This window comes from Eutrigla gurnardus (assembly GCF_963514095.1).
Source record: "Eutrigla gurnardus genome assembly, chromosome: 12".
Lineage (NCBI taxonomy): Eukaryota > Metazoa > Chordata > Actinopteri > Perciformes > Triglidae > Eutrigla > Eutrigla gurnardus.
The window spans coordinates 27242255-27261348 of NC_139926.1; the positions used below are offsets into that span (position 1 = coordinate 27242255).

The 19094-nt window shown below is 51.8% G+C and overlaps 1 protein-coding gene across 1 annotated transcript in view; it reads right to left on the reverse strand.

Moving 5' to 3' along the window:
• The window catches only part of gli2a (GLI family zinc finger 2a), a 68623-nt gene that overhangs the window by 20212 nt on the left and 29317 nt on the right, over positions 1–19094 (reverse strand). The window contains exons 4-6 of the mRNA XM_084023226.1: positions 11391–11496; positions 4205–4404; positions 589–798 (exon numbers count right to left, since the gene is read on the reverse strand). Of these exons, the coding sequence (XP_083879352.1) occupies positions 589–798; positions 4205–4404; positions 11391–11496 (516 nt within the window). The remainder of the gene's footprint in view (positions 1–588; positions 799–4204; positions 4405–11390; positions 11497–19094) is intronic.

The window sequence follows — 19094 nt, forward strand, 5'->3', positions numbered from 1 at the left end:
CGTGAAGAAGCCTCCCGAGGAGGAACCGGCGGATGGTATCGACACGCCCGGTGCTGAGAACAAAGGCTGAGTTACTCTGCTGCCGGGGATGAAAGGCACACGTGAGCTCCAGTGGTACTATAATTCATCATCTCGACATGTAAACATCACACTGACCATGATCACGTTGGGGATTGTGAAAGCTTTCCGGTACAGGCTGGATCTGGATCCAAGTTTACAGAAGACCTGAATTAGTGCGTCAGCTAGCTACCATTATCTTTGAAAATCATGAAATCAGTAGGGGCGACTTGCCAAACGTTTGGCCAAACAAAAACAGGACATGAACACCTGTCACCTGAGTGAAAGTCCCAAAAGCTGAAACCCAAATTGGGTTATTTTAGAACTATTTCGCAAAAGGTTGCCCAAGCAGCCACATATGAGCAGTCCGGATGAACAAAGTGTTCATGTAGTGGAGTGAAATGTGGGTTTTGAACACATTTTTAAGATAAGTGAAATTTGTTCAATTTGATCAAATGCTGTGGACATCCAACAGTTTTATAATCCATAGTCTTTAGTTGCATTTATGTCAAGTAAAGCTGTGATCCTCACCGTCCACGGGGCTGATGTATTCTGGGAGATGAGCTGCAGCCGCCGCCGCTGCTGCTGCCGCCGCCGCCGCACTGCTCTGCATCAGCAGGTCTCCGTAGGGGGTCCGCTGGCTGGCGCTGGCCATCAGCTGGTAGTACTCGGTGGGGTTGGCCCCCGGTGGAGGGGGGGGGAAGCTGAACAGGGCGCGCTCCTTCAGGTGTTCATGGGTCACTGCAGCAGAAATGGGAGGAACAAACAAGATGTAGACTGTGACTTGTCCTATAATACAATATTACAGAACTAATCAATCAGCAGGTAAGCCCCGCCCCCTAAAGCATCCCCTGCTTTCTGGTCTGTTGGACTCTAAATGGACCTGTCAATCAGCAGGTAAGCCCCGCCCCCTAAAGCATCCCCTGCTTAAATCCATGAAGTGACACATTTTCACAAGTCAGAATGTAAACACATTAAGATTTTGCCGTTTCACTTGACAGAGACACAACCTAGATGAGAAGGAGTTGTGCTGCATGAAGAACTCGCCAGAGGAGTCGAGTGATCTGCTTTACAGATTTGAAGATTTGTGCTTGCATGCATGCCGCGGGGCATAAAAGATGTGTGATGTCTTTGAGGCTCGCTGGGCTCTGGGAAAATATCTCTAGGGAGTAAAGGAAGCAGGGGGGGGGGGGTACATTCCTGCACTTCTGCTGCACCGAGGCTGAAGTCCGACGCTGTGCAGGTGCACACACACACACACACACACACACACTGTGGAGGGGACAGGGCCTGATGGATTAATATACATGCTGGGGGAAATGGGAGTGGATTTTGGGATGGGGGTGCACACGAGTAGACCAGAGGAACCCGGACCCTTCAGGACCCATTAGGTCACGGCTGTGGTGACGGTGTTCGTTTGGTTTCTCCATGGCTGCCGATCATGTCACCCACTCCCATTGTGTGTGTGTGTGTGTGTGTGTGTGTGTGAACGTCTGAACACTGAACTACACAGCTGAAGAGCCTGCCGCCATGCTGGAGACTCTGGGGGGTTTCACTATGCTAACGATAGCCATGATGCTAACGGAGGCTAAATGATGCTAACGGACGCTAACGGAGGCTAACACTAACAGATGCTAACGGAGGCTAACAGATGCTGACGGAAGCTAACAGATGCCGTGTAATGTTTATAATTTAGTGACCCAGTTTACTGGGACAGAGAGGCTGGTTATACTGGGACAGAGAGACTGGTTATACTGGGACAGAGAGGCTGGTTATACTGGGACAGATAGACTGGTTATACTGGGACAGAGAGGCTGGTTATACTGGGACAGAGAGACTGGTTATACTGGGACAGAGAGGCTGGTTATACTGGGACAGATAGACTGGTTATACTGGGACAGAGAGGCTGGTTATACTGGGACAGAGAGACTGGTTATACTGGGACAGAGAGGCTGGTTATACTGGGACAGAGAGGCTGGTTATACTGGGACAGATAGACTGGTTATACTGGGACAGAGAGGCTGGTTATACTGGGACAGAGAGGCTGGTTATACTGGGACAATTAAATTAATTTGAGCATACAGATGATAAAAGCGGTATCATCAAACAGGCCACGCCCACTACCGCCGGTCCCGGAGTACATCTTCCAGTGTTTCACTTTATCAGTGACAGCATCTCTTCCGCATTCCTCGCCGGCAGAGAGCGCCTGGTGATTTATGGGTGCTGGGTGAGGCCTCTGGGCTCCCGGCTCCTCAGACCTGGTCTCTGAACGGGGGCAGCGAGGACAGGGCTGTCATCGCCTGGACGCCATAGTTCAGGGCTGCTGCTGCTGCTGCATGACGAGGATTTATTTCTCCTCTGTGCTAATTTCTTCTCTCAAACATACAAACAAGCAGGAAAAGTTGCACACGCTGCAAATCACCGACCACCGCCCGTAGGAAAACACGGTAACCATGCCGATGAAAGGTGTGCTTCATTGGCGAGCGGCGGGAATGTGTAAGGTGCAAGACTAATTATCACCGTTGGTTAAATAATCAAGTGTGTAAACCAAGGAGGCAGCGAGCAGGAAACATAAACTCTGAACCCGCTCAACTCCCGTCTCACCTCCCGTCTCACCTCCCGTCTCAACTCCCGTCTCACCTTCCGTCTCACCTCCTGTCTCAACTCCCGTCTCACCTTCCGTCTCACCTCCTGTCTCAACTCCTGTCTCACCTCCCTTCTCACCTCCTGTCTCACCTCCCCGTCTCACCTCTCGTCTCAACTCCCGTCTCAACTCCAGTCTCACCTCTCGTCTCATGTGTGCATGTACATGTGTGTGTGTGTGCGTGTACATGTGTGTGTGTCCATGTGTGAGTGTGTTTGTACAATCTACAGTGAAAGACAAGAGAAAACGATCCTCTGTAACATATTCAATGCCCCCCCCCCTCTCTCGTGTGTTGATTACCTGTCTAACCCTCATGTGTCTCACCTGTGCCTGTTGTGTCCCCGCCCCCTGCTGTGATTGGTCCTCAGCCCTCAGGTCTGCTCAGCTGGGTCTCGTTCCCTGATCAGTCCTGGTCTATAAAGTCTGTGTGTGCCCTGGGATCCGGTTTGACTCTCATGTCTCTGTGTGATTCGGGTTATTGTGTTTTGGTTTCTGGTGTTCCAGACTTTTTGTTGCTTTTCGTTTGGAGGTTTATTTGGAGATTTAAACTTGGTTGTTTTGTTTGCTTTCGCATCCTGAACTCTCATAAAAGCCGAGACGTTGTCTTGATGAAGCCACTTATGGTGCAATGAAATGTAGAGCAAAGAGATAAAAAAGCATAGAAGTTGTGTAAAAAAGGTCCCCATCTTTAAACCCAGAGAGGATGATTAATATGAGTCTCTGTAGTGTTGTGGTGTTTGGGGTCAGACTCGGAGCTGTGATGAGTCTGCTGTGCTATCAGCAACATGCAGTTATAGTTATTAGATATTATAAGGCTGGCCAAATGTATTCAAGTGAAAATTCATGAATGAATTAAATCTTTGTTCTTAGGTTTGCCTTTGTGAATTTACACACTTTCCAAACATTAAAATGATATAATCTTATGGTCTCGGGCCATAAGTTGCCACACCACCTTTATTTATCTCACAGAGGTCCGGAGGAGATCCTGATGCACGTATAAAGAAATCGATTTTGAATTGTTTTGAATCAACTATCTAACTTATGGGGACCATCAACCTGTCAGGGACTATAATCCTGTATATTTACATTTTAAATGTGCATCAAGATACATTGTCCCTTTGTGGAATAAAGAAACTTCAACTTCAAAAAGCAATTCTGAATTTAATTGACACCTCAAGAATCGGAATCAAATCGAACCGAACCGAAAAGATTCCCGACCCCAATACAGACCCTTGTGGAGCGCCGTCATGTGTACATAGCGGAAACACGTTGAACCGGACGATGTCTGGAAATAACAATTGTTGTGTTGAAGGATGTCAGAATATGAAATAAAAAAAGATGACCTTCATTTTTCTAGAACACCTCCACTGTAACTGAGTACAGCTCAGCAAACTTTTATTTTAATTTTAGTGCTCACATGTGACCAGTTAGGCTCCGCCCCCCACAAAAATACATGCTCTAAAGTCCGACATGTTGGTGGAGTCTGTAGGTGGGGTCTCTTACCTTCGGCGGGGCTCAGCCCGCGGGCCGCTGAGATCATGGAGAGGGTGGGGCTGCCGTGCACCGAGCGCAGGTAGTGCTCCATGTGGGGGCTGACGTACGGGTGGGGGTGGCTGAACGGCGAGTCGCCGGGCGCCGCGTGGGGAGACAGGCGGATCAGGGAGATGTCCGAGATGACCGGACTGCCCGTCAGTCCTGGAGGCCTGTGGAGAGTAAACAGGAGAGCGGTTGGAGGAGGTGGAAGGAGGGAGGTGGAGGGGGGTGAGGGAAGTGAACGAGGGTGGAGGGGGTGGAGGTAGAGGGAGGTGGAGGCAACGGGAGGAGGGTTGAGTTTGTGGTGGAGGTGGCGGTTGGAGGAGGGTGGAGGGGGGTGGAAGTGGCGGGTGGAGGGAGATGGAGGAGGGTGGAGGTGGCGGGTGGAGGTGGGGGAGGATGGAGGTGGCGGGTGGAGGAGGGTGGAGGGAGGTGGAAGAGGGTGGAGGTGGGGGAGGGTGGAGGGAGGTGGAAGAAGGTGGAGGTGGAGGAGGGTGGGTGGAGGTGGCGGGTGGAGGGAGGACGGTGGGAGGAGGAGGAGGGTGGAGGTGGCGGGTGGAGGGAGGAGGAGGAGGGTGGGAGGAGGAGGATGGTGGAGGTGGCGGGTGGAGGCGGGTGTAGGGAGGAGGAGGGTGGAGGTGGGGGTGGGTGGAGGGAGGAGTGTGGAGGTGGAGGGAGGAGGGTGGAGGCGGGTGTAGGGAGGAGGAGGGTGGAGGTGGGGGTGGGGGTGGGTGGAGGGAGGAGTGTGGAGGTGGAGGGAGGAGGAGGAGGAGGGTGGAGGTGGAGGCGGGTGGAGGGAGGAGGAGGTGGCGGGTGGAGGTGGGGGAGGGTGGAGGTGGAGGCGGGTGGAGGGAGGAGGAGGAGGGTGGTTATACAGGAGACAGGGAGCTGGAGAGCGTGAGGCACTAATGTGATTACTCGTATTACGCTCATTATCATCAGTGGGATCTCGGCGGTGTGTTCAGGGACAAGCCTTAACTTCTGTTGTTCCACAAAACTCAATCCACTTCCAGGTGCCCCCCCAGGCCCAGACCCAGACCTAGACCTCCTTCATCATAATCCCCTTTTGTTCGCCTTCTCCTATTAAGCCCCGGAGCCAGACAAGTCCAGACCGAGGGCTCGGCACCGTGAGGCGACCATGAAGCGGATTCTCTATCTGTTTGGGTGGGCAAAAAAAACCCATGGGGGGGTCATTACCTCTAAGTAGCCGCCTGCAGCCACCGGGGGCAGGAGAGGTTCTCAGGAGAACCCGCCGGTCTCATTGGGCTACCTTCGTGGTCTCTGACAGCCGATTGGCAGGTAGACAAGTGGGTGTTGTAGTCCTCAACGGGCCCTCGGGGGCTGAACTCCAGATAAAACCGTCTGCTGGCTTCGGGCACAAGCCTTTGATGGGTCGTACTTATGTCGAGCTAGCTGCGATAAGAGGCCCGCTGCTCCCTCCGTGTGTGTGGTGGTGGTGTGTGAGGGTCTGGAAGGAGTCCAGACCCTCAGAAAGTCCTAACTGGGGGGTTCTCTTTCAATAACTCATAAACCATCAATCAGCACTGTAGCTGGGAGTCACGTTTACCTGGACTCATACTGAGGACAGTCTGGGAGAACAGACAGACAGGTTACAGGTCTGTACGTGGGTAGACACACAGGTAACAGGGCTGTACGTGGTTGGACAGACAGGTCATCAACCATCCGATCCAGGAGAACACCAGCTAACAAGCTACGGTTCATAATTACGTAAAGCAAACAAAGTGTATTCAATCTTCATGGAAGTTTTGGTGACTAAACGCTGAGTCATCAGTCAATCTCCCCTCAAAGACAAGAACACGGTTGGAGGTGATAAACAGACTGATGACTCACTGTACGAGTGTCGGCAGGATCGAGCCTCACACAATGAAACACGTGAGTCAGGTCATCGGCATCTCCGACGTCAAGGTTAAACGTTTTACTCAGAACGTTTATATTCTTCAGCTCATTTTGCTGGAATGGAGAAGATGAAGTGGCTCAACGATCAGACACGACTCGCTGCACCTCCTTTCCTTCATGTAACCCAGCAACCCGCTCTCACCCCCGACCCGCCGAATGTGGACGCCCTTTAGCTTCCGTATTTCCATTTAGGGCATTTATGAAACCAAGTTGATTTAATCTAATGGGGACATAGACTTCTATACAAGCAGACAGGAGTCGCCCCCTGGTGGCCAGCAGAGAGAAGTAGGACCATTTTCTCAGACTTCTATACAAGCAGAGAGGAGTCGCCCCCTGGTGGCCAGCAGAGAGAAGTAGGACCATTTTCTCATAGACTTCTGTACAACCAGAGAGGAGTCGCCCCCTGGTGGCCAGCAGAGAGAAGTAGGACCATTTTCTCATAGACTTCTATACAAGCAGAGAGGAGTCGCCCCCTGGTGGCCAGCAGAGAGAGACCTCCTGGAGGTCGCCTCCTCGTCTGTCCTGGCGGGTCGGGGGTGAGAACGTGTCGACCGCAGTGACACTCGCGTACAACGATGTCATAAAAACAACAGCATCGCCGACTTTCATGAGAGCCGGAGAACAAATTCAGCTTAAGCCGACAGTCTGACGGCTGCGGTGAAGACATGAGTGTTTATAAGTGTGGTTTCCATTCTTGGCAGCAACAAAATCTCTATGAGTAAGAAAAAGGGTGTAAGAATTCATCTGGTTCATCTGAAAGGGTTCCCGGACCACGGCGGTCCTTCTGAGAAACCACGTTAAGGTCCTGGTTTTATGCGTGACGATAGAGCCGTTAAGGGTATGTGATATCTGAAGAAACTGGTCCGTGTACTCGTATGAAAGGTGACCCAGTATGCATGCTTGGCAGAGAACCCCAGCTCCAGGACCCGGAGCTGGGCAGGACCCGGAGCTGGGCAAGCCCCCCGCCCAGCTTGGCCGAGCCAACCAACCCAAAGCCTGGTCCTTTCGCTCCGTTTCCAGTAAGCGCCTGCAGACTGCCGGCCTTGTCCGGGGGCCAACTTTCTGCCGTCGGGGCCCGGTCTTCTCCAGCAGCAGCCATAAAGAGCCCTCTGTTCTGGGCGGGAGGGGAGAAGTGAGAAGAAACAGACGCTCCATACACAGAAACACGCTCCGCTCGGTCCGCCGACCGAGAGCTTGGCAGCGCCGCCTCAGATTAGTGCTTCCCTGGATCCCTACCTGGTCTAGCTGGCCCGGGTCTCGGTCTCCCTTGTTATCAGACTCGGTGACTCAGAGGTCATCAAAGCAACGATAAACTCTGCTGTGTTTACAGTATCACCAACAGATATACACTTCAGCAGGAAGAGATATTAGAACACTACAAATATAATAAGACCATGCCTCCCCTGTCATAGATTAGGTTTACAGTTATATAGTTTCCTTTCATAAAGAAGCATTTTATGGAACTAATTTATTCCCTCATTCTGGGAAAGATGAAATGTATATATTTAAGTCATTATAATGATTATGATTGTTAAAGAATTAGAGCTACACCCTTGGATAATGTGTTCAGCTCTGATTGGCTTACAAAGACGTCTAGAGGAAGAGGAGCTGAAGAACAAGATCATCTCATCACTGTTCCTCAGCAGAACAACACACTGAGAGGTCGACCAATCAGAGCAGACTGGGCTTTTTGGGAGGGAGGGGCAGGAGGCTGAGCAGGGCTGCTGCAGTATAGCATGATGTGAAAATAAATAAAAGCATGTAAACATGTTGGAAAGGAACATTATATAAACACTATCATCTATACGCTCTATAATCTATAATCTATACGCTCTATAATCTATAATCTATACGCTCCTCATAGAGAATAATCAGCTGTTTGTCTCGGCCGGCGGCGGAGCGGCGTGTCGACACGCATCACTGCGGCGTGTCGGAGCCGCGGTAATCAGGTGATTTACGGCGCTGCTGTCAGCAGGATGAGGTAATAATCCCATCATGGCCGCCGTGTCGGCCCGCCCTCCTCCTGACAAGACGTTACTTGAAGTCTGTGTTTCCCCCAGGATCCCGTCAGAGGTGGAGCGTGGGTGGAGATGCCCCGACTCCTAATTAGTAGCTGCCGTTTAAAGAAAGTTCCATCATACCTGAACACGATGGGTGGGAACACCACCCCCCCCCCTCAGAGAGAACGCTGCTCGCCTTCAGACATCTAAATTATTCTTTGTTGCTAAATAAAACGTGGCAGGATGGATGGGTGGAGGGGTGGGTGTATACATACATATACATGTATATGTATACATACATATATACATGTATACATACATATATACATGTATATGTATACGCCTGTCTTCCTCTTGATGATGAGCTCATCACTCTGACAGCTGTAACGGAGCGAGGATGACGGATCTGATCCCATGACGGGATAAAGACGAATTCCAAGAAAAGTGTACCCGTCTCCCTGCCCGTCTCCAGTCTCCCTGCCTGTCTCCAGTCTCCCTGCCCGTCTCCTGTCTCCCTGCCCGTCTCCCTGCCCGTCTCCTGTCTCCCTGCCGGTCTCCCTGCCCGTCTCCTGTCTCCCTGCCCGTCTCCCTGCCTGTCTCCTGTCTCCCTGCTGTCTCCCTGCCCGTCTCCTGTCTCCCTGCCCGTCTCCTGACTCCCTGACCGTCTCCCTGCCCGTCTCCTGTCTCCCTGCCCGTCTCCTGTAAATGGCATCCTGTCTCCCTGCCCGTCTCCAGTCTCCCTGTTGTCTCCCTGCCCCTCTCCTGTCTCCCTGCCCCTCTTTCTGCCCGTCTCCTGTCTCCCTGCCCGTCTCCTGTCTCCCTGCCCGTCTCCTGTCTCCCTGTTGTCTCCCTGCCCATCTCCTGTCTCCCTGCCCGTCTCCTGTCTCCCTGCCCGTCTCCTGTCTCCCTCCTGTCTCCCTGCCCGTCTCCTGTCTCCCTGCCCGTCTCCTGTCTCCCTGACCGTCTCCCTGCCCGTCTCCTGTCTCCCTGCCCATCTCCTGTAAATGGCATCCTGTCTCCCTGCCCGTCTCCTGTCTCCCTGTTGTCTCCCTGCCCGTCTCCTGTCTCCCTGCCCGTCTTTCTGCCCGTCTCCTGTCTCCCTGCCCGTCTCCTGTCTCCCTGTTGTCTCCCTGCCCGTCTCCTGTCTCCCTGCCCGTCTCCTGTCTCCCTGTTGTCTCCCTGCCCATCTCCTGTCTCCCTGCCCGTCTCCTGTCTCCCTGCCCGTCTCCTGTCTCCCTCCTGTCTCCCTGCCCGTCTCCTGTCTCCCTGCCCGTCTCCTGTCTCCCTGACCGTCTCCCTGCCCGTCTCCTGTCTCCCTGCCCGTCTCCTGTAAATGGCATCCTGTCTCCCTGCCCGTCTCCTGTCTCCCTGTTGTCTCCCTGCCCGTCTCCTGTCTCCCTGCCCGTCTTTCTGCCCGTCTCCTGTCTCCCTGCCCGTCTCCTGTCTCCCTGTTGTCTCCCTGCCCGTCTCCTGTCTCCCTGCCCGTCTCCTGTCTCCCTGCCCATCTCCTGTCTCCCTGCCCATCTCCTGTCTCCCTGCCGGCTGACCAACCAGTCATTCAGTGCCTCGGCGGCGTCCCCCCGGCTCTCTGGATGAATTATGATGTGACACACTCCCTCCTGTACTTCTGGGCAGCCGAGGAGATAAATCACCGCCGGCCCACGGGACACGCCGGGATCCTGTCCCCGTTGTTTTTGGGGCCCTGATCAGGATGCTGAGGGTTTGGACTCAACTGGATACTGTACTCCCTAAGGGGGGGGGGGGGGGGGGGGGTACTTAAATGAGACGGGATTATACAGGAGGGTAATTATCTGATGTCAGGTGTTTTTTTTAGTACATAAAACTACGTGGAGACAAACGTGGTATAAAGCGTGTTATAAACCGTGTTATAAACAGTGTAAATCTCCATGTATTGATCTGCAGCCTCCCGGCCGTTTGATTGGCGGGTCTCTTGTCCTCTCAGAGACATTCCTGGCTGGATCTGTGGGGGGGGCAACAAGCAGCGACGGATGATAACAACCAGTCGAGCCCCCCCCACACACACACACACACACTCCCAACCCCTCCTTTCCATGTCAACCAAAACAAAACAACGAAGGGAAAAGCAACATGGGCCGACTGACTGACGGGTCCTGACCCAGAACGGGCCTTGCCTGGCGAGCGGGCCACATCTGTGGGCGTACGGGGGTGGGGCACGCCAAAGCGCCGCCACACAAAGACCTTGAGCATATTTCAACTTTTTCAGCGCTGCAATTTGCCCCCTCGCCTGCATCCCGGAAACCTCGACGCCGCGGAGAAACAAACAGGGTGGCGGCGCGGTGGCTTCGCTTCACGGGATCGAGGATTCCAACGATGAGAGACTCGAAAATATAAGGACATGGTCTGGATGTAGAACTGGTTCTCCTCGGAGAGGCTGTGAGATCACAGCAGGACGGTTGTTTTTCTACAACGCCGTAACCATGGTAACGAGTTGAAGGGGATCATTTTGTTTAACCTCCTCCGTTAAAGCGTTCAACGTGACTCAGACAGGAAACCCAACCACCCTGCTGCATTCTGGGTAGAGCAGCAGATGTGGTGCTAAGAGACACAGGACTGTAGTCCAGCAGACCTCTGTTCGGGTCCCGTGTATGAATGTAACCTGACTAAGTGGTCCAGTAGTGCCGGTCTGGTCTCTCTTGAGTCCTGCAGGATCCACAGCCTCGTTATACAACATGCAAACGATGAACGGCACTCAGCATGGCGTCGCCGGCATCCCTCAGACAGGAAGTCCGACGCTGACAGAACACCGCCGCCGAGCGCCGCCGCCCCGCTCCACTTCGCCGGCACGCCGCTCGGTAATTAGGTGAGTTTGGTGCGTGCTGGAGACCAGACAGCTAGATCAAGGTCCTGATGAATTAGTGGGAGCCCTCCGTCAGGGTCCCGTCACATTAATCAGAACCAGACCGGGAGCCCAGCCCCCCCCCCCCCCCCCCCCCCTCGCTCTGCAGGTGATGAATCGCTCTGCCGGCTCCGTGTATCACCTGATCTCTCTGAATTTAAATGTAACGCCACAGTTTCTCAAAACCTCTATTGATCTTAGTCCCGGGTTCCCTACCTGGATCCTGCTGGTTCAGATAAGCAGCAGGAGGCCTGGGAGCGGACTTTCACAGTGACGCCACATTAATTACATCGGATTGTTGGCTTGTAGGTCAGAAGATCTGCGTTTGAGACAACTGGAGTCACCGATGTTTGCTACGTACCCGTGCATGGCGTGGAGGGGGTGTGGCTCGTAATGGTAGCGGCCCTCGTGGTGCCTCATGTCGATGGGGATGGGGGTGTGGAAGGTGGGGAAGAGGTGTTGAGGACCTGTGGGTGCAAAGGGAGACAGGGATTAAAAAAACACAGAGATGACTACGACGGCGTGTTAGGGCCACTGTATCGGGGCGGTTGGGCTAAGATGCTAGCAGTAGCTTTCTATTGTTATCAATAAACACCCATAAGATGACAGTTTGGCCTCAGATAAATAAAACAAACAATGAGCATCAACATCATCACCCTAAGGACCTTAACGAGGCGTTGTCACACGTTGGGATGGATTCATTGGTGTTAGCGTCGTAATAAATTCGCAAATCTGCGTGTTTATTACGATGCGATGCAAATTTGCTCCTTTTTTCGCCCTGAACATTACCCTCTTCTCTCGGCTCCGTTTTTTTCCCTACAGCGGTCCGAATCGGCGTCATAGAATGACACATTTCCTACGTAACGAAGAACTCATATGGGTCTGGCTAACGCCTGCAGCGCAGCAGGAGACGCCACCGTGGGGTTTTTAGGGGTCCTGTAATCCGCCGGTAATTGAAACCTTCTCCGCTGTCTGTGACTTTTGGCCCTGAGAAGCGTATTCATTAAGGGCCCTGTGTAATCCAGGAGACCAAAGCGGGTTTATACAACAATGAATGTGTTTTTATGTGTCAGACAAAGAATGCACGCATCCGCCACTTCCTGCCATAAACGGTCCGACGGCTCGAGGGGAAGACTCATTAGGACAACACAGCCGATCTCCATTAATTACTGTGATTACAACGGCTGAGTGGGGAACATTGTTGTCCTGGCCGACGGGGGGGGGGGCTCTAATCATCAGCCCACTAACTCTCTCTCCAGTTTCACGTCTTAGTTTCCATGTTTGATGCAGGAGGATAAATGAGAAGCAGATCCGGTGCACGGGGAGTCCAGCTCCCCTGGGGTTGATCCCTGGTTGCTATTAGGATGCTTCAGCTGTACACTCCTGTAAACCCGGTATGACCTGGGAGCACAGATCACCGGGGTCAAAGGTCAGAGGAGCAGATTGTTATCTCTACCTGAGAGAACCGCGGGGGAAACGGCATATAAGTAAACCTTTGTTAGTTTGTGGGCGTCACGGTGATGTCCTCCGTTGGTTTGTGGACCAGGTTTTGGAGTTTCTTGCATGATCTGTGGAGGAGTGACGGTTGGATCTGAGCAGCACCCTTACTGGATCTGGATCCATGTGGATTCTGGTGTGAAGCTGCTAACAAATTTAGCTTCGTAATTCAAGATTCAACTTTACAGCTAAGTGTTAAAGTCATCTTAGTAGCTAACTAGCATTGGTAGCTGGTAGCCACCTGTCAATCAGAAGGTTAGCCCCGCCCCCTAAAGCATCCCCAGATTCGGCTTCACTTTTCAGGACCGGAGGTTGCCTCCTGGTCTTTACACACTCATGTGAAACCAGCTTGATGTTAAACCCAGAGAACATGCTTCCAGAATTAATAGAAATTCAGCAAAATCTAAAAGTCATAATCAGTATTCTAGTTCTAGTTTTATGAAGGTTTTACTACTTAGATGAACTTCATTTACTAATGACTTAAAGTTTCCGATGCATGTTAAGCCACCATCAATAAAACCGAAACTTTCTGCAAATTTTTCACATTAAAAGGACTAAATTATACCCATTCAGCCCCCGGAGGGCTTTTAATGTGAAACACCTGCGCTGCAGGAAGTGTTGCGTTTCATTGATGGTATTTTTACAGATCGGGTGTGTGTACTTGGTGTACACACATTTAAATGCAACAGTTAACTGGAGGATGTTTTCCAGTTTATATTACTGGAAAAGAGAAGAAACAAGAACCCGTCATGCTCCAAATAAAACTCGCTGATTTTTTACTGCATGAAAATTCATTTTCAGAAACTTTCAGGAATTTGCATTTAAAGCCCATTGTTTTGATCACAGTAATCACAGTGATTATAACATTTTATGGATTTTCTTCTCAAAGTTTTTTCTAAGCTCCGCCCTGTTGAGCCATGCCTCGGGGTGATGGGGGGGCGCCGTGGAAACACCCATCACCATGGAAACAAGGTGCAACAGTATCTCCGTGCCTCCAGGCAACACTTAGTGTTGTTTTTAGGTGATGTCCGTTACAAAGACACACATTACAGCTACTTAAACCCTGATTGAGTCTTTTGTTTGTGTGATTGAGGCAGTCGTCATGACCCCCCCACCCCCCGAGGGCTGGACCTCATCCTTGTAACTGGTCTGGAATTTGCTTGAGAACCAGCATGAACCCTACAGCGACTGTTTTCCCCTTGGAAGTGCTGAAGTTATGTCGATGCTGAAGATGCAGCTGATCAAGAGCTGATTCCGGAAAAACATTAAAGTTGTGCCAGAACAGTCAAACCTCTGCTGGAAACCTTTAAACGTGAGCTTCACCTTATAAAACCTGATCGGTACGACCGGTGATCAGACCAGGTCTCCGAAAAGTTCCCACACAACTATTTCATTCCCAGGGAAACGTATTTTGTGGTAGGTTACGTTTGTTCTAGGTATCACAAATTAGTTTCAAATGAGTCGGTGGTAGCGGTCCACGTAGGGAGGAATTCACCGTGGTGGACGGTCAAAAACCACCGGACTTTCACATAGGAGACCAATGTTAAGGCCTTCACACACTGAGTTTATTTTTTCATACGTCTTCCGATACCATTGGTTTTGCACAGAAACCTCACAGACTGAGTCTGATGTGTTTTTGAGCTCGTTAGTTGTAGCGCTACGGTGGCTCTGAGGGGTCAAACTACTCTCTCAATGCTCTTGATGGATGGAAAAATGTGATCGACACAAAAAGAGAAACTCAGCGTGCCTTGAGGCCTTTAGTGTCTTCTGTTTGGTTTTGTTTCACTTTCATAATCAAATTAGGCCAAATCTTTTTTTTCTACCTAAAGTAGTTTTGTTGCCCAAATCTCCGTATGTGTCTCTGGAACGTCTTTGACCTTCGTTCATCTTTCAAACTTTCACGTCTTTCAAGTGTCTTTGGGAGTGTCGTTGTACGGGAGCATAACTGTGTTTCTTCAGAGCAGTAAGATGAATTATAATACTGGACATGTTTACAGATCGCCGGATGGTCACATGACTCACTGAACTACAGCAGAACACTGAAAGTTGCCCACAAAGCCAGAGTGAGTTGTAAAACTTGTCTTTGAGCCCCGAAGGCCGGCGGCTCTGCTCTCTATCGAGGTCTACGCCGCTGGACCGCCACCAGAGGACCCTCCTCCAGCAAACACCCCCCCCTCCCCCCCGGCTTTGGTGTGCGAGACGGGCGGCCAACTCCGAGTCAACTCGTGTGTTACAAAGCCAAGAGAGGCACCCGGTAAATGAGAGCTGGGAAAAAGGAGTCTGAGCTTTGTTTCACAAGTGGAGCCAGAAGTTGGGGCTTTGTCTGAGAGGTGCCCCCCGCTTGTGCTGCCTGGCACATCTCTGGTTGGGGGGGGACAGGACGACGGGGGTGGGGGGGCGGAGACAAAGACGGCGAGGTTGGGCTGGAAGTCAGGCCAGCAGCTTCTTTCAGACTTATTGGAAAGCTGATCAATTAAACCGTCAGCGTGCAGGAGACAGTTCTTTCTTGTGCACGTTCCCTGACTCCTGACTCACATCAGGTATGTGCAGCAGCAGATGTTCACCTTGACCTTTGCCCTAACCGAGGTCATCAACGAAACACGCTGAATGAACGCAGCACTTGATTCACGTGGAAGAAGAAGAAAATCATACATGGAGTTTGTTTGAATTCCTATTAAGACATATCGTCCGTTATAAGGGCTGAACCGGCCCTTCCATCACCCCAGACCGGTTCCCGGATCGCAGGGTCGGCTACCGGCAGGTTCACATGCTTCAGGGTCTTGATTTAAGGCCCCTTTGGGTGTGTTGGGGTTACTCCACCCTGGTTCTCCTCCTGTACATCCACCACAGAGCAAAGGACCCTTCAGAGTCCAAACCTTCCTGCTGGGTTTGAGTCAAATCTGTAAAATCTTGGATGTAGCAGAACTAAAACATATTTCATAGTCTAACTGGTACCAGAATCCACAAACCCTCACTGATGGAGAGAACTCAATGCTATTTCACATCAAACTTCTCAGGAAAAGCTTGATTTCATGATTCATTCTCACATGAACGTAGCTAGCAGCGCTAGCTCCAAGATTCACTAAATCTAGTGGGAAAGTCACCAAATCAAAAAACCACATCATGAGTGTCAGACAGGTTATTCCAGTCCTGAGCCAGGCAGAGATACTGGTGGATTTTGTCTGAAGCTTTCGTTTTATTGTAAGCTGTTGTGAAGTAAAAAGACGAAGTCCAGATTCACGTTGGCGTGATCTTAAACCATAAATCAGCTCAAAGGGACATTTCACTGCTCGTTCTCAGCCGCTTTATCTGCTCTCACAACACGTTTTAAGACTGAACATGTCTTTGCCCCCCAGCACAAACATCCTGCCCCCCCCCCTTTAGTTAGCATCTTAAAGCCGGCTTGATCTCCCACTAAAGACAAAGCCAGGTGTTCGATGTTAACAAAAGGCCCGTCGGGTCTCATGACTCAAGAGACAGAAGGATCTCTCTCTCTCCCTCGCTCTCCCACTCTCTCTCTCTGTCTCTCTCTCATTACGTCCAGACCGAGACCCGGTTCAGGAGCAGGCTCAAGTGGAGACTGGAGAGGGGCTCATGTCTTCGAGGAAGTACTCGACAGTCATAATAATTCCCCGAGAGGCCGAGGCCAGGAAGAATGAGAGAGAGAGGGGGGGGGGGCTCTATTCAGACAGGAAATTCCAGCAGAAGAAGTTGGCCCGGGTCCTAACTACACAGCGCCGTGCCAACGGCTATACACAAACGCTCACGCACACATACACACACACACACACACACACACAGATAGTGATTTGTTCTGCAGTTTCACGCCGTCGGCAGCGAGCAACACAAACACAGCAACGTGTTGCTCTGAGCTTCGGCAGACCTTCGTTCTGAGGCGCTCGGCGGCGGCGAACCCGAGGTTCATAAAAACAGTGTATGTTTAAGGTAATCCGGGAATCACACACACACTCACACACACACACACACACACAAGAACCTGCAGGTTTGGTTCAGCAAGACGCCGCTTCCTCTCGGGCAGCAGCGCGGCGGGCGAGTGATGGCGACAGAGGGATTAGAGGCTTACAGGCGAGCACGAAGCCGCCTCTGAAAGGAAGTCTTACCGGAGTGGCTCTTTACTTTAACGGCCCTCGGGGACGGGAACCCGATACCGGTTTTATTGATGGGGGGGCAGAAGGTAAGTGGATTAGGCCGGCGCTTTCTCTGTAATGACACAAGATGGTTCGAGCTGGAAATTCATTAGTTCCTGTGAACTCCTGCAAAGTCTGCGTGTGTTGATGGACACATCAAACGTCCGGCGGCGGCGGCGGTCCGGCGGTGCGGGGGACCAGCGGTGGGTTTCTCCAGGGGCATCGGAGCATCACAGAGCTCGTAACTGTTTTATGGCACATCTGATGTTAAGGTTTCAAATAGAACAATGTGCATCAGTCAGGAGGGTTAGAATGCTGAACCAGACCCAAAACATGACCCGCCACTAAGCCCCGCCCCTCAAACACAGACGGGCCAATCATAGCGTAGCTTCGGCTACGCTATGATTGACGCTAAACGTCATAATCGTGACAGTTTTGGTCTCCGTTGTTGCAGCCCGGGAAGCTGGGAAGACGAGACGGTCGGAGAAACTGAACCAGAACCGTAAAGTCGTTTAAAAGCAAAACGACGAGCTGAAAGACGCTAAAACGCTTCACGGAGCCGAAGGAAGCTCAAGATCCATAACTCTCATCCTGACAGATTGTTTTCTGATGAGATTAGAATCTAAGCAGGCGGCTCACAATGAGGGCTTGTTCCTGTGTTTATCCCGTTGCCATGGCGCCCTCATCCCCCCCCCCCCCAGATGTGTTGTGAAGCGGTTCCCAGGTCTCTGTCCCGGGTCTCTGTCCCGGGCCTGTTTACCTGATCCCACTCAGACCCAGCTGGCCTCCCTCGGTCCTCCATCAGTCTCTGTCATGTCTACACGCCGGCCTCAGCCAATCACGGCCCAGCCCCGGTCCCCGGCATCAACCCCTCGAACCCGCCGCCGCCACTACGATCCATCACCCGGGCTTACGAGGCGCTGCACCGCCACTCCTAATTGTTCTAAAGAGGGAGCGCTACCGAGACCTTATCTCAGCCGGGTCGCCATCAGCTGGGATGGACAGCCAATCAGTGTGGAGGAGGCGGCGAGGAAGGAGCTCCACGCCGGGAAACGTCTTTACTTTCCTTTAAAAGAATCTCTGGATGTATAATGTATAATCTCAGACAATTAGTCGCATAAAAGAAAAACAAATCAAGGTTCACAGCAGGAATGTATCACGATATAAAAGCACAAATTATCGGGATCATCTTAAATATCATTATAAGTATCGTCTAACGAGCAGCCATGCATCACCCGGCCGGGCGTTTAGCAGGGTGTAGCCTCTCCCCGGGTGAAGACGGATGAGGTGTCTGGCCAATCAGACTCCTGATTTATGGCCCCGGCCCCGTAGAGCACAGGTGAGGGGCCGATCCAGTAATGAATGCGGCGGCGTGTTTTTGTTGCAGCCGGGGTCGTTTTAATTCAGGAGGATGAAACCAGATAAACCAGTGGAGTGATGCTGATGGTTTCGCCCCCCCCCCCCCCAGTTTTCGGCCGAGTGTAAACGCGGCGGGCGAGCCAAGTCTTCCGTGAGCCCTATGACCCCGAGAAACAGCTGACGGAGACGCTGCCAGTTCACACAAAGAGCGTCCTCAGCGCCCCGATGACATCATCACCCCCCCCCCCCCCCCGACACTTGTAAACAGGGCTTTTCTCTTTCAGAGGAAATACCCAAAACGGCTCACAATATGTGGGAGAGGGAGGCAGCACATCAATCTAACAGCCGTCTCAGCCGGCGGGGTCACCGCGAGGTGAGGAGCCCCCCCAGGGAGACTTCTGTCCAGACCCCCAGGGGGGAGACTGGGGAGGATCTCCTGGACGGACCTGGTCTCCATCAAACCGCCTTGCCAAGTCCGTCCAGGACCCCGAACGTTATCTAAGACTGGATCCTCAATGATTTACGTTTAAAAAAACAGATCCTGAAGTGACCAGGATCCCAGAGAACCGACTGTTGGTGGCACACAAGAAACCAGATCCTGAAGAGACCAGGATCCCAGAGAACCGACTGTTGGTGACACACAGGAAACCAGATCCTGAAGAGACCAGAACCGACTGTTAGTGGCGTTCATAATAGCAGAGCATCTTCAATGCAGGGGCCCCGGGCCCTCGAGGTCATCTATCCCCGATAAGATAAAACGAGCTGTTTATACGCTCACACACACACACACACACACACACACACACAGGGTCTGGCCTCTCTCTTGAACGTGGAAACCTTCTCAAACTGGGAATTTGTTTTAACAAGAAACAGCTGTAAAACGGGTCAGAGGGCCTCGACCAACCGGATTGGCTGTCAGGTGACCCCCCCCCATCTAATAAGGAAGAGATGGAGATGATCTCAAACCAGAGAGGATCTAAAGAGGATCTAAAACCAGAGAGAATCTAAAACCAGAGTGGATCTAAAACCTCTTCTTTTAAAGATCACAGGATCCAGAATTC